At 40.9% G+C, this 14,609-nt stretch overlaps 2 protein-coding genes across 2 annotated transcripts in view; one reads left to right on the top strand and one right to left on the bottom strand.

The window, feature by feature from the left end:
* Positions 1-2,327: 2,327 nt before the first annotated feature.
* LOC140309001 (uncharacterized) lies at positions 2,328-4,564 on the bottom strand. The gene is made up of 3 exons (XM_072386842.1): positions 4,460-4,564; positions 2,759-2,858; positions 2,328-2,686 (listed from the first exon to the last, which is right to left on the bottom strand). Exons 1-3 carry the CDS (start codon positions 4,562-4,564, stop codon positions 2,385-2,387), a joined length of 507 nt encoding a protein of 168 aa, XP_072242943.1. The 3' UTR covers positions 2,328-2,384.
* A 5,027-nt stretch (positions 4,565-9,591) lies between these two features.
* LOC140309313 (chromaffin granule amine transporter) overlaps positions 9,592-14,609 on the top strand; it is a 34,831-nt gene continuing 29,813 nt past the window's right edge. The window contains 1 exon segment of the mRNA XM_072387144.1: positions 9,592-9,647. The gene's annotated coding sequence lies outside the window, so the exon portion shown is untranslated.

The raw sequence follows: 14,609 nt of genomic DNA, 5'->3' as shown, positions 1-14,609 counted from the left end.
TGTTTTCTGTTTTTTCTGCCGAGTGTTTAATGTTGAAACTTTCACTGGTTAAAATGTTTAAATTTATTGAAATTAAAGTGTTTTCAAGCTACAAAGTTTCAGTATTTCAAACATGAAGTCTAAATTAAAGTTGATGCTGCCCCCTGCTGGCGGCCCGGGGCGCCGCAGGTGTTCTGCCCCCTGCTGGCGGCCCGGGGCGCCGCAGGTGTTCTCTGACTTGTGGAGAAATTTTTTTTTTAGTTTTCTCAAACTGCATATAAAAAAAAAAAATCTTCCACTTTTGATCAGACTCGTTAGTTTCTCCACAAGAAGGATGAAAAAAGATGTTAAATATTGCACAATGATAATGAATTTAGATTTACTTTGATAAACAGAGCTGGTAAAAACTGTCAGGAAAATACAGTAATGAAATAAATAACTGCTGCTCAGTAACAGCATGAGACCAACGATGAGTTCTGTCCATGAATCTAAATACTAACGGGGCCATAATCACATTTTCTACAATAAGTTTAACTGGTTTTAATCATCAGTTGAAGCTTAAACCCCAGAGAAAAGAAGCACATTATGAGCAGGAAGCTGTTTATATTTAAGAAATTTAAAGAGGACATTTTGACTGCTTTTGTACAAAAAACACTTGAATTCAAATTGATTTTAAGCATCACTCAATAAGTTTGTGAACCTTAAAACATCCTCTGAATCTTCAGAGATTCAAACCAAAACATATTTTGTTAAATGTTTTACTTAATTTTATCTAAATTTCACCTGAACATCATCAATATAAACACTTCCTGTTAGCTGCATGAGCTAACGGCGTCGCACTTAGCTGCATGGGCTAACGGCGTCGCTCTTAGCTGCATGAGCTAACGGCGTCGCACTTAGCTGCATGGGCTAACGGCGTCGCTCTTAGCTGCATGGGCTAACGGCGTCGCACTTAGCTGCATGAGCTAACGGCGTCGCACTTAGCTGCATGAGCTAACGGCGTCGCACTTAGCTGCATGAGCTAACGGCGTCGCTCTTTGCTGCATGAGCTAACGGCGTCGCTCTTTGCTGCATGAGCTAACGGCGTCGCACTTAGCTGCATGAGCTAACGGCGTCGCTCTTAGCTGCATGAGCTAACGGCGTCGCTCTTTGCTGCATGAGCTAACGGCGTCGCACTTAGCTGCATGAGCTAACGGCGTCGCTCTTAGCTGCATGAGCTAACGGCGTCGCTCTTAGCTGCATGAGCTAACGGCGTCGCTCTTAGCTGCATGAGCTAACGGCGTCGCTCTTAGCTGCATGAGCTAACGGCGTCACTGATACGGCGTTTTATATCGATTTACTGGATCATTTTGAACATGAAGACACTTTGATTCAGTTAGAAGTTCATTTAAACCTTTATTTAACAAATACAAAGAAACAATCTTCAGTCTTCACTGAAGAACAAAACTTATTTCTATTCAGAAAACAGAAACAAAAGTAGAATCTGATGCAGCAACACAATAAAAGTTCTAGCCTCATGTTTAGTTCCATCGACTTCCTTTTAAAGCAACGCTTCAGAAGTTTGTGAACCTTAAAACTACGTGCATCTGACTTGTTTTGAAGGAAACTGACTTTCGTAAAGCACCTGAAACTGCCCCAGAGTCCCCGGCAGGCTGAGCGGCACGTTTACTTTACACTTGTTTGATATTTCTCTGGGTTCTGACGGCGTCTTCGCAGTACGCAGTACATCCCATAATGCATTGCGCCAAAGCATACTTGATGCAGAAAAATGGTGCAACAAATTTAAGTAATACTTATATTTTATACACTTTAATCCTGATTGACGATAATACTTAACGTGATATTTTAACCATGATTCTTAGACTTAATTAGTAGTTATAATAACTAATTAATAACAACCTCAGATTCATATGAGATGCCCAAATATTGCTCCTCCTGATGTCATTCTTCCTTCGCCTCCTTGTTAACTTTGGAAGAAGTTGCCTTTAGGTGTTATTATCTTTTTGAGTTATTTCTGCTGTGTTTCTGTCTGTTTTATATTTTGCTTATTTGTGTTTCCCGCTCCAGGCGGGACGTTACTGCACAGCAGGTTTGTTGTCTTTAGCTCGTAGCTGACATTAATTGTTTAAAGGCTATGTGCTGGCGATGAGTGCCTAATATCACCGGGTGTTTTTCAGGTCCTGGTGTTACATCTCGGAACTGTAGGGGGAGCCAAAGAGCAGCTAAATGACCAGAGTCTGGAGGTTACTTTAATTTCTTGTGTTGCAGTTACACTATCCGGCCTGTGGGGGGTGCTGCCGCTCCGTCAGCTGCTCTGCTTCTGTGACCTCACACATCCAACCTGGACCATGAAACTAAGACTGAACATTTGAGTTAAACCGACGCCACAAAGTTCTCGGAGTCCTTCAGCAGCTCCTCTCCGCCGTCATCCTCTTCCTCCCGGAGTGCCTCGTCTTCCTCTGGCCCTGCCGGGGCCGGGGCAGACACACCCCCTGCCGCTTGCTTTTGCCCGGCTCGGCGGCGGTGCAGGACAGCCCGGCGTCGCAGTCGCAGCGGCCCAGGTTCCTCCTCAGCTTGGTGGGGCCTCGCAGCAGACAGGCCTCGCCTTCCCCCGGGATCCTCTGGCACCGCTTGCCGGTCAGATACCGGGCGCAGCAGAGGCCGGCGGCGCAGTCGCCGGAGCGAACGCAGCTCGACATCTCGGGAGCTGGAGCACAAACACACGGGCGTCATGGTGAGGCCTGCTGCCGCAGTGCATGCTGGGACTTCAGTCACTCACCTCTGGTCCTGTTGAGGCCGTCGGTCTGTCTGTCGGTCTGTCTGCCCTCATGTCTGTCGGAGGTCGTCCTCCTCTGAGCTCGGTTACTGCAGCCTCCTCTCTGAGGGACAAGAACAGATCCAGTTAAAATATTCTGTTTCTAATCTTTCTATAAGAAACGCAGTCGTTACAGCGAGAATAACAAAGATCTACAGGTCTGTAAAACTCCTGATCAGCCTCATTTCTTTATTTATTCCCCTAAAAACAGGAAGCAGCTGCAGAGATTCACTGAAACATGTTCAAACATGAACATAAACCCAGAATCTGAGGCAGAAACAGAGTTTTTCTCAGTTCTCAGCAGCTTTAAAGTGAATCTCTGGTCTGAGCTCCTTTATTCTCCAACACAGCCTGAACCCTCTGAGACCAGCTTTCTGTCATTTCTTTAAGGAGTCTTCAGGAATAGTTCTCCAGGCTTCTTGAAGGACATCCCAAAGCTCTTCTTTGGATGTGGGCTGCCTTTTGTTCCGTTCTCTGTCAGATGATCCCACACTGCTTCAATAATGTTGAGGTCCGGGCTCTGGGGAGGATTCATCCCTCCATAAGACCTGTTGCCACTGATTTTCAGTCCACTTCTTGTGTCATTTGGCACAGCTCAGCCTTTTCTCCCTGTTTCCCTTCCTTAAGAACGGCTTCTTGACAGCCACCCTTCCATGGAGACCATTTCTGATGAGGCTTGGGCCAACAGTAGATGGATCAGCTGAAGGTCCAGATGCATCTCTCAGGTCCTGTCAGGTCACAGCTGGATTTTTTCCTCTTTCTTAAGGACATCACTTTCAGATCCTGTTCATCTGCTGGAGATAGTTTTTTAGGCCTGACACTTCTTCTTCTGTCCTCCACTTGTCCAGTTTCCTCACCAAGTTTCCTCGTTTGTCCTCATTTCTCCAGGTGCATGCTGGGAGATCAGATTGGACGTTCGTTCTGCACATGCTCAGAACATCTTAAAGACGACTCTAACCTGTTTTCTTCTAGAAAAACACTTATTTTGGTGGTTTGTATAAACTTATTTAGTTTGATCTGTTTTATGTTTGTCTGCACAGTTAAAAACAATTTATATTAAAAACTATTGTTTAAAAAAGATCCTTCTTTTGTCCTAATGAGCAGGTTTGTCTTAGTTTGAGTTCTAAACTGATTTAAGAGGCGTTTTTACATTATTTATGCTTAATTAGATCAGTAAAAATTACTCTTTTTTATCTATTTTCAATACATTGTTGTTATAGAGTCATTAAACTTCCTTTTTTATCAGATTTTCACCACACAAACATCACAAAAAGCAGATATCACTGTAAAATATTCTATTGGTGTCCATTTATTTAAACTTTGGCTGAAACAGGAGGTAACAAACTTTGAAAATGTAATATTTTTTAAAGATAATATGAATGTTTTACTGCTTTTCCTGGTATGATTCATTTAGTTTACAGATGATTTTCTGCCAAACTTTTAGATAAAAACAGATTATGATGAACATTAATGAAATAATCAGACCGTAGATCATCTTGAAATATTATCACGTTGTTAAAAGTATTTCCTGTGCTTCTGAATAAGTCTTTAAATGATTTTAACAGAAACTTTGACAGGTTTTAACTCACATTAACGTTACATTTCATGTTTGGAGCTCTGCTCAGTGAGCTTTATGAGTTAATATTGTTCAGCTCCGGCTCTTACCGGCAGCTCGGAGCTCTGCTGCGTCGCCTCCTTGGAGGATCGGATGGTGTTTGAGTCCAGAGCCAGACCGCAGACCAGAGACACACACAGGAAGCTGCGCCACATCCTCCGACCGATCGATCCGCCGCAAACCCAAGTTTCTGCTGGTTGTCTGAATTAAAATCTAAATGCTCGTTGTGGGAAGAACTTTGTTAAATCCTTAAATGTTCAGGCAGCTCCTCTCCTGTGATGGCAGGGAACCTGCAGCCGGTTGATGCTGAGCACAGACCTGCGTCTCCTGGATGCTGCCTTCAGGTGCTTTTAAAGCCCTCCTCGCCTCTGATCGTCCTCTCTGCCTCAGAAGTTTTGAAGCTGCGTTTGAAGCTCGACCGCATCAGTCGGCAGAGACAGCGCCGCCTTCCCTTCCTTCCTGGAAGCCCCGCGGCCTCAGGTGAGGCGGGACGTTTGATACGTGACACCGCAGAGCCCACAGAGATTAAAACGCACCTGGAGACAGGTAGAGCTGTCTGAGGAGCTGCAGCGCAGCGTGTTTGAAGGTGTGGTTTTACTTCATGTGGTTTCAAAGGTCAGGATAAAGACTCATTAGAGCCAGGCTGCGTCTCTCAGGCGGGCGGATGTGTGAGTTTACAGGTGATTAAAGCGGCTTTAACAGGTGATGACAGCAGAACAGATTTAACAGGTTAATCTCAGCTCAGAACTTCCAATAAACCGATTTCTGCCAGGAAGAGAAGAAAGAAACAAGAGAAAAACCTTCACCAGTCAAATAATAACTAATATCAAATAATATGTGACACAAAAAGTCAAAACTGGGAACTGAACTGAGAATAAATTGTGATTTTGTTTAAGATGGGAGTGGAATCCTCTTCAGGAAATACTATAAACACCAAATCATCTTAGAACAAAGCAAAGATTCAGTCCAGTTCCTGCAGTCTGAGAGCAAAGGGCTCTGGAAAATATGAGTTCATTAAGTTATGATGGTCATTAAGAGCTTAAAGTTATATTCTGAACTGAGCAGCTAACATGTCTGTTTGTGTTATTTCTGTGGCTCTCAGCCCTGTTTGAACAGCAGCTGCTAACAGATATAATGAAGCTAATGAAGCTGCTCCTCCAGTCAGAGCAGAATCCAGCTCTGTATACAGATACAGACAGTTACTCTATCCAGAGGGGAAGAGGTTAGCAGCTAGCTGTAAGTTAGCAGGTAGCTGTAAGTTAGCAGGTAGCTGTAAGTTAGGAATTAGCTGTAAGTTAGGAATTAGCTGTAAGTTAGCAGTTAGCTGTAAGTTAGGAATTAGCTGTAAGTTAGGAATTAGCTGTAAGTTAGCAGTTAGCTGTAAGTTAGGAATTAGCTGTAGGTTAGGAATTAGCTGTAAGTTAGCAGTTAGCTGTAAGTTAGGAATTAGCTGTAAGTTAGGAATTAGCTGTAAGTTAGCAGTTAGCTGTAAGTTAGGAATTAGCTGTAAGTTAGCAGTTAGCTGTAAGTTAGGAATTAGCTGTAAGTTAGGAATTAGCTGTAAGTTAGGAATTAGCTGTAAGTTAGGAATTAGCTGTAAGTTAGCAGTTAGCTGTAAGTTAACAGTTAGCTGTAAGTTAGGAATTAGCTGTAAGTTAGGAATTAGCTGTAAGTTAGCAGTTAGCTGTAAGTTAGGAATTAGCTGTAAGTTAGCAGTTAGCTGTAAGTTAGGAATTAGCTGTAGGTTAGGAATTAGCTGTAAGTTAGCAGTTAGCTGTAAGTTAGGAATTAGCTGTAAGTTAGGAATTAGCTGTAAGTTAGCAGTTAGCTGTAAGTTAGGAATTAGCTGTAAGTTAGGAATTAGCTGTAAGTTAGCAGTTAGCTGTAAGTTAGGAATTAGCTGTAAGTTAGGAATTAGCTGTAAGTTAGCAGTTAGCTGTAAGTTAGCAGGTGGCTGTAAGCTAACAGTTAGCTGTAAGTTAGGAATTAGCTGTAAGTTAGCAGTTAGCTGTAAGTTAGGAATTAGCTGTAAGTTAGGAATTAGCTGTAAGTTAGCAGTTAGCTGTAAGTTAGGAATTAGCTGTAAGTTAACAGTTAGCTGTAAGTTAGCAGTTAGCTGTAAGTTAGGAATTAGCTGTAAGTTAGGAATTAGCTGTAAGTTAGCAGTTAGCTGTAAGTTAGGAATTAGCTGTAAGTTAGGAATTAGCTGTAAGTTAGCAGTTAGCTGTAAGTTAGGAATTAGCTGTAAGTTAACAGTTAGCTGTAAGTTAGCAGTTAGCTGTAAGTTAGGAATTAGCTGTAAGTTAGCAGTTAGCTGTAAGTTAGCAGGTGGCTGTAAGCTAGCAGTTAGCTGTAAGTTAGCTGTAAGTTAGCAGTTAGCTGTAAGTTAGCAGGTGGCTGTAAGCTAGCAGTTAGCTGTAAGTTAGGAATTAGTTTTAAGTTAGGAATTAGCTGTAAGTTAGCAGTTAGCTGTAAGTTAGCAGGTGGCTGTAAGTTAGCAGTTAGCTGTAAGTTAGCAGTTTGCTGTAAGTTAGCAGTTTGCTGTAAGTTAGCGGTTAGCTGTAAGTTAGCAGCAGATACTAGCAAACGATGCTTTCTCATCAGCAGTATTGGACCAAGCCGGAGATGTGCACAGCGTAACTCGTAGTAATGCATGTGAACCGTTAATTACTGCGTTTAAACATTTTGGATATATTAACCTCATTAAACAGTTGTACCTGGAGACCTCCATCTTTATCAGAAACATGCCGATAATGTAACGTTAGCACAGAGAGAGTGAGGAGAGGGCCGGTGTTGATAACAGATAGAGACTTTCTGTAAAACAGAGAAAGGTTGACCCAAAGTTTATGTAGGAAGCAAATTGACACACCTAATTAGCATATTATGACGTCATGGGGCGGCGGCCATCTTGGATGATAGAATTTTTATGAAATTTTCAAGTTTCAATGATGAACTGCAGCCTATGAATGTCTGTGCTGTATTCAATATATATATATATAACATATATATAATATATTCAATGTGCTATACAATGCAAAATGTTCAAAGAGTAAACCAACACCGTAAATTATTTCTAATTAATGGCTGAAAAAATGCACACGAGCGATAACCTTTGCCTGCAGAGGTCAACAGAGGCCTATGCCTGTCCATCCAGGTGACACTGTTTGTGGTTTTTTATGGTGTGATACCTTTCATTGCATGGTACCACACTAAGACCCCCCCCCCCACACTGCCTTCACCTGCATTGTGTCTGACGGCAGCCTTTAGCCGATCGATTAGATCGATTAGGTTCGATCAGAACATACGACACAGTCTGGGTGTCATCAGCCTGATACAGAAAGAGACGTTCTGTGAGTCTCTGGCATTTCTCCCGATGACTTCTTCCTCCCTTTAAGGCTCTCGTTCCCGGAGTAACCTTCCAGTAAACCAGTTTCCACGTCCTGCACAAAGACCTTCAGAGACTAGTGAGGAGCCGGAGTACAGCTTCAGTAAATTATGTGAACAGTTATAATACTTATGCTAAGAATAGCATTTTAAAATTCTGTTTATACCACTTTGTTGATCTGTGGGGAAGGAGGCAGGTCTTCACTCTTTGATTCTAGAGTTGCAGTGAGCTGCTCCTCCTTCTGTTCGGTCCAACTGAACCGTACGTTTTTCTGCCTCGTCGCCATGGTTACCCTCAGCTTCCCCTGCTTCCTGTTTGGAAATGACAACGGCGCACGTGTTGGTTGAAAACGCATAAAACAAGACTAAAGACTTAGGATGATGTTAAACATGTTTGATTTAGACGTGAGAAATACCGCCTTAAAACAGCCCGGACTGAATTTTACGACCACCTTAAACCAACCGATGGGATCGCAGGAGAACGCCATTCAACCCTGTTAAACCCGGTGAAGTTTTACAGACTTACAAAAGGTTCTTTCCTTCTTTCTTTGAGTTACAACCTTTAATTTAAAGGAAGTTTATGCAAAAATAATTCCAAAAATAGCTTAAATTGCTAAAGTGAAATTAAGAAAAACTTATAAAATAACAATAAACAATAAGGAAACTCAGAGTGGTGTAGTAGAACTTTTTACAGCTGCTGGTCTCAGAGTTTGTCTTTAGGAACCATTTATGAACTGGATTTTTGTCCATTCCTGCCAGTAAAACCGCTCCAGCTCCTTTAAGGCGGATGAGTTGGATGGTGTACAGTAACATTTAAGTAATATTTAAGTAATATTTAAGTAATATTTAAGCCAAGCCACAGATTCTCTGTTGGATTGAGGTCTGATGAAAACATTTAAACTCTGTGCTACACTTTTAATTCAGTTCAGTTGAATCCACACCAGCTGAATCAGTCTCTTAGTCTTTCAGAGGTTTAATGGGTTTGGATCCAGCCCTAAAATGCTCATGTTTGTGTCTTATATCGTCAGACTGGCCTGTAATGCAGCTGCAGGACCCTCTCAGCCCCTGGGATGCCGGGCTCCTGGTGCCCTGGAGCCTCCCTGACATTATCTCCAGCCTTTGCATCAGTGACCTGAAACCAGCCGCTGCCTGGAAGGAAGGGAGGACGCCTGCTACCAGAGGTGGAAGAATCGGAAAAAGATCAGCAGTGACGTGAGAGCAGCAGCCGGGGCATCAAACACGACCTTTAGTGTGCGTTACTGCTCTGTTTCTTCATCACATGTGCTTGTATGTATGTGGAGTGTCTGCAACACGTGAAGCAAACTCTAGAAACACCTTATGCTGTGGTGTAAACAGCTGCTGGGTGTGTGCAGATGTGTGTGTGTGATAAGGTCTGCAGCCTGCAGGTCGTTCCAGGGTTTCAATAAAAGAACAGATGCTCACAATTACTGAAACACACACACACACATCTGCTCATCTGTCTTTGTGAGGATGCACCCTGACATGAGAATTCACAGGCTTTACATTTAGAAACATCTCACACCGACTCTGACTCCAACCAAAGTCTGATTTGAGCCTTGAAGCAAAATCCAAACCATCGAATCGCAATCAATGTCCCCACTTTGCACAATGTCCTCACAAGGCCTGAAACGCCCTACGTTTTGGTCCCCAGAAGTATACGTAAGCAAACACCCGCAGGTCAGTGTGTATATGAGTGTGTGTGTGCAGGTTGTCTGTTTTTATCATGATCAGAGTAAAAAGGAGGAATCATCCTTCTCTCCTCCCCTCAGGTCGCACATAAAGTCGGCCGCTGAACACAGAAGAAGAAGAAGAAGAAGAGCATCACTCCTTCAGGTAGGACCCACCTGTCGCTTTTTACCTTCAGTTTTATTCTGCATGATGTTATTTTTTACATTAAAGTTTAGTTTCAGCTGAATTTTTGTTGTTTTCTGCTCATGTTTGATTTGAATTTTGTTTAATCATCAATAATTTCAACATAAATATTTAGTTTTATTGATTTAATCTTATTCATTCAGACTAAAATGTTCAGTTAAAGGTTTTAAATGCATTTTATTCATCTTATTTATTCAATATAAAATGTGTTTATTTGTGTTTTATTTGATTAAATTTTATTTTTAGCTACTTTTTCTATATTTTTATTTTATATTTTTATTCTTATTAATCTTTTTACTTATTGATTAATTATATTTTTGATCAATTATTAACTTTAATTCTTTTTGACTAGATTATTTTGTTTTTTCTTGGTTTTAAATATATTTATTTTTTATTTTCTCGAAGTTTGAGATTTATTTTCAGCTACTTTTGCTTTAGTTTTTCATTATTTTCATCATCATGTTTCTTATTTAGTTGTTTTTAGTGTAATTTGGGGGTATTTTTATTTATTTTTTATTTGTTTGGTGCCGTTTAGATTCTTTATTTTATTTATTTATTGAAAAATAAAGTTTTTTTTAGATTAAATAAATTTTCATCCATTTATGAAATGATCTTTGGTATTTTCACATTATTTTTACTCAGTATATAAATGTATGTTTTTGACAAACCTGGATGTGTATTGATCATGTATTGATTGATTGCTCCAGTAGCAGCATAGATTTCATGGGTAAAAACTGATTTAATCGATTAAAAGTTCTGTTGCAGATGATGTGTTTTCAGGTTCTTTCCGAAGTGAAATTAAATTTCAGATCAGTTTTTCCATCAAACGAAGACAGAGGAGGGAGAAGGTGGAGCTGAACAAACGAGATGGAGATAAGAGAATGAAAGGAGTGTGTGAGACGTAATCGTGTTAGTGAGGCAGGAAAAAGCATCTAAAACAATCAGCAGGCAGACAGCTGACGTTCGCACTGACGTGAATAAACCTCTGATCCAATGTTTCGCTTTAACTGAAACCAAGATAATCATCTCTGTCGAGAAGATGTAAAGAAAAATAAAAATGCTGGAAGTTGAGACTTTTTTCTTATTTTGAGAACAAACGAAGGACAGAAAACCTGTTCAGGGCTGATTCTGCGTCTCGCCTGGAGGCAGCTGGGATGGGCTCCAGCCCCCGAGCAACTCTGAGTCGAATTAAACGGGAACAGAAAATGGACGGACGATAATTACGAATAAACATTTGGTGCCACCATCTGGTCCGTGAATCTGCACCGAGACAAAAAGGATTTTAACCCTTTAATCTCAGAGCTTCAGGACAGAAAACTTCAACAGGCTGCAGGTTAAAAACAGCCACAGACAGAGTGGAACTTTAACCGGGTAAAATCCTGATTTACATGTGGTGACATCACTGATGACATCACTGATGACATCACTGGTGACATCAGGTTGGATTCTGAACACATGCAGGTTGTCACTGTATAATTTTTTCAGCTATTCGACTAATTTGAATAAAGTATTTTTCTATTTCTATACATCATTGGAGTTGGGGGGGGGGGCTCTTTGAGCTCTTTGAGCTTTCCTGCTGACACAGTTATGCTGTTTTTTCTAAACATTATGATGTCACAGAGAAGTTCTGATTATTTGAACCCTTTTAGAGATATAAGAGAAAGTTTTTTATGGGCATAGACTGTAAACAACAGACTAAGAAGCACATCCTGTTAGTAACGTAGATTAAAAAGTACCTGAATGTGAAATACTGCTGACGACCACCAGGTCCAGAACATCTTTGGCTCCAACGGACTCCCATTTAGAAACCAGAATTTTCCCATGAAACATCCAGTGAGAACAGTTTGTGTCATCAGGACTGATTCCTTTTGTGTGCTTCTGGTCCTTCTTAAGATGGTTAATGAAAAGATTTTAGAACCTGAATGTTTTTGTCCAGGCATCTCCAGCTCCAGCCTGTTGTCCAAATATAGTCACTTCTGGTTCTGAAAAGGAGAAAGATGGTGATGGGTGAATGCTGAACTCAACCCTGAAACGGCTGACAAACCAGTGGAAGATATATTCTCTAAAAAGCATCTTTTTGTCTTCACACATTAACTTGAGCGTTAAATTCATGTTGGCTGGCATGAAACCAACGGCTGGATGAAGGTATCTCAAATGGTTTAATGCTGTTGGACTAACTTTTGTCAGTCAGGACTTGAACATGGATCCAGGAGGATGTTTTATGCAGTTTTTTGTTATTATTTGTCCACTTTTGCCTGATTTAGTGGCAGAACCTCATCAGCCCTTTGACCTTGTTGCTCCTCACATTCTGCTTGATTTGGGACTGTTTGGCCTTTACTGTGGACAGCTGTCTTTTCTTGGGACTTCTCTTTGTAAATGTCTCTTTTGGGTCTTGTTGGCCTTTTGGAATCCATTGATAATGATGTGGGATCCTAAGTTGCTGCATGCTAAGTTTATTCTCATACCTTTAATTTAAAGTTATGTCCTTAAAGTGTTCAGCAGCTTTTTTTACAGATTGTTGGACCTGGTGGGGCTTTGGTGGCTCACAGATGTCAGGATTTAACTGAAGAATTAATCAAATTTTGTTTCTCATGTTGGAAATATTGATGATAAATGTAGAATATGAGCAGCTTTTCACTTCAGGCACCAAAGCTCCACCTTAAAAACAGCAATAGTCTGGTGTCCCAGACTGATATGGGGAGTCTGATAATGATAATAACGGCCTGTTCTTCTGTTTTATTAAAGATCAGATGTGATATGAAGGAGATGAACAGCTTCCTGCTGATGCCACAGTTTTTAAAAACAGAAATAAAGAAGCCAGAAGGCATCATACAGATGTAGGCTTTACTGAATAAATAAATATATATTTAGCAAAACCCCTCCCCTAATATCTTTTCTAACATATTACTGAGACTGAATGCTAGGCGAGGTTAGCCCTGCTAGCATAAAAATGGACATGAACAGAGCTAGCATGACTGTGTCTGTCCAAAGTCTCATAAATCTTCCTCCAGACATCTTTAAAAATACAGGATTAACAGCCGTCAAAGTTCTCATTTAAGTTTAAATCCCTGAGTTCAGACACATTTTTCTGTTTTGGTTTTGTTTTCCAGGTGTAAACTCTGTAATTCCTCTGAGAAAACCTACAAAACTACTTTTAATTTTGGACCCAGATAATGGTGTTTGATATGGTGCACGACAGATCAAATGAATACATTTAAAAATGAAAATCTGACTTCTTTGGGGCATTAAGACTTACTGGTGTTTCCTTTCAACTCTCCGGCCATAATAACTATTTAGGATTTATTCTGCTGTGGAAGGTGTTCATCTTTACTTACAGTTTGATGTGAGACTTGTTGATGTTTACTCGGTCATTGACTTGGAACGCTTTAGATTGTCGGGCTTCACCTCGTGATGTTTGGACTTTTCTTTGGACTTGACTTTGTACATGTTGATCTTTACCTGATCCATGAATTAGGATCTTTGAGTTAACACCGGTTAGTTTAAACTGTGGATGTATTGGACGTGTCGTGGGACTTCATCGTTATTACTGACTCGTCTTGGGCTTTGTTTGTCTCATGGCTCACAGTGTGGTCTTTACTCAGGACTTCTCCTTTACTTGAATTGGACCTTCCTGTGAACTTGGGTCGGGACTTATTCGATTCGATTCGATTCGATTCTATTCTATTCTATTCTATTCGATTCGATTCGACCCGACTCGACTCGAAATATGAAATTGAGGAGTTTTGTTGCAATACCACAAGTGACCTCTGGGAAAAATAAAAAAAGGCTGAAAGTGGTGGTAGTGGTATGATTATAAGGTATTACCTCCAGTCCTTAGGCCAGACCCCCCCACCCTACCTGTAAATCCATCCATCCATTTTCTATACCGTCAATCCATCGTTTTTTGGGTAACGGGTGGAGCGTATCCCAGCAGTTACCTGTAAGTCCGGTGGACATGTTGATCTTTACTTGGTTACTTGACTTTACAAGCATCAAGCATTCAAAACTCCCATTTCATGGCAATTGGGAGGTTTAACTAAGTAGAAAAAGAGGATGTTTGTTACATTTTCCTCTTAATTGATTGGTTCTGGCTTTGTTTGTTGTTTTGTGTTTGTTGTGTTTGTTGTGCACAGTAGCTCTGCGGGGCACCCTCAAATTTCATTGTACCAGCCCGTACAATGACAATAAAGACTATTCTATTCTATTCTATTCGACTCTATTCGATTCGATTCGATTCGACTCGACTCGACTCGAAATATGAAATTGAGGAGTTTTGTTGCAATACCACAAGTGACCTCTGGGAAAAATAAAAAAGGCTGAAAGTGGTGGTAGTGGTATGATTATAAGGTATTACCTCCAGTCCTTAGGCCAGACCCCCCCACCCTACCTGTAAATCCATCCATCCATTTTCTATACCGTCAATCCATCGTTTTTTGGGTAACGGGTGGAGCGTATCCCAGCAGTTACCTGTAAGTCCGGTGGACATGTTGATCTTTACTTGGTTACTTGACTTTACAAGCATTCAAAACTCCCATTTCTTGGCAATTGGGAGGTTTAACTAAGTAGAAAAAGAGGATGTTTGTTACATTTGCCTTTAATTGATTGGTTCTGGCTTTGTTTGTTGTTTTGTGTTTGTTGTGTTTGTTGTGCACAGTAGCTCTGCGGGAGCACCCTCAAATTTCATTGTACCAGCCCGTACAATGACAATAAAGACTATTCTATTCTATTCGACTCGACTCGATTCGACTCGATTCGACTCGACTCGAAATATGAAATTGAGGAGTTTTGTTGCAATACCACAAGTGACCTCTGGGAAAAATAAAAAAGGCTGAAAGTGGTGGTAGTAGTATGATTATAAGGTATTACCTCCAGTTCTTAGGCCAGACCCCCCCACCCTACCTGTAAATCCATCCATCCATTTTC

Source organism: Leuresthes tenuis, unplaced genomic scaffold (genome assembly GCF_036924035.1).
Source record: "Leuresthes tenuis unplaced genomic scaffold, fLeuTen1.0.hap1 SCAF_6, whole genome shotgun sequence".
In the NCBI taxonomy this organism is placed as follows: Eukaryota; Metazoa; Chordata; class Actinopteri; order Atheriniformes; family Atherinopsidae; genus Leuresthes; species Leuresthes tenuis.
Note: the sequence above shows the minus strand (reverse complement) of the source record. Positions and strands in the feature narration are given on the sequence as shown.

Bases quoted from the DNA above. Each gene is read 5' to 3' on its own strand.
- LOC140309001 (XM_072386842.1), bottom strand. From the start codon at position 4,564: ATGTGGCGCAGCTTCCTGTGTGTGTCTCTGGTCTGCGGTCTGGCTCTG. The intron at 2,859-4,459 runs GTAAGAGCCGGA...CTTGTCCCTCAG, and splicing joins AGCAGAGCTCCGAGCTGCCG to AGAGGAGGCTGCAGTAACCG. The intron at 2,687-2,758 runs GTGAGTGACTGA...TTTGTGCTCCAG, and splicing joins CGGCCTCAACAGGACCAGAG to CTCCCGAGATGTCGAGCTGC.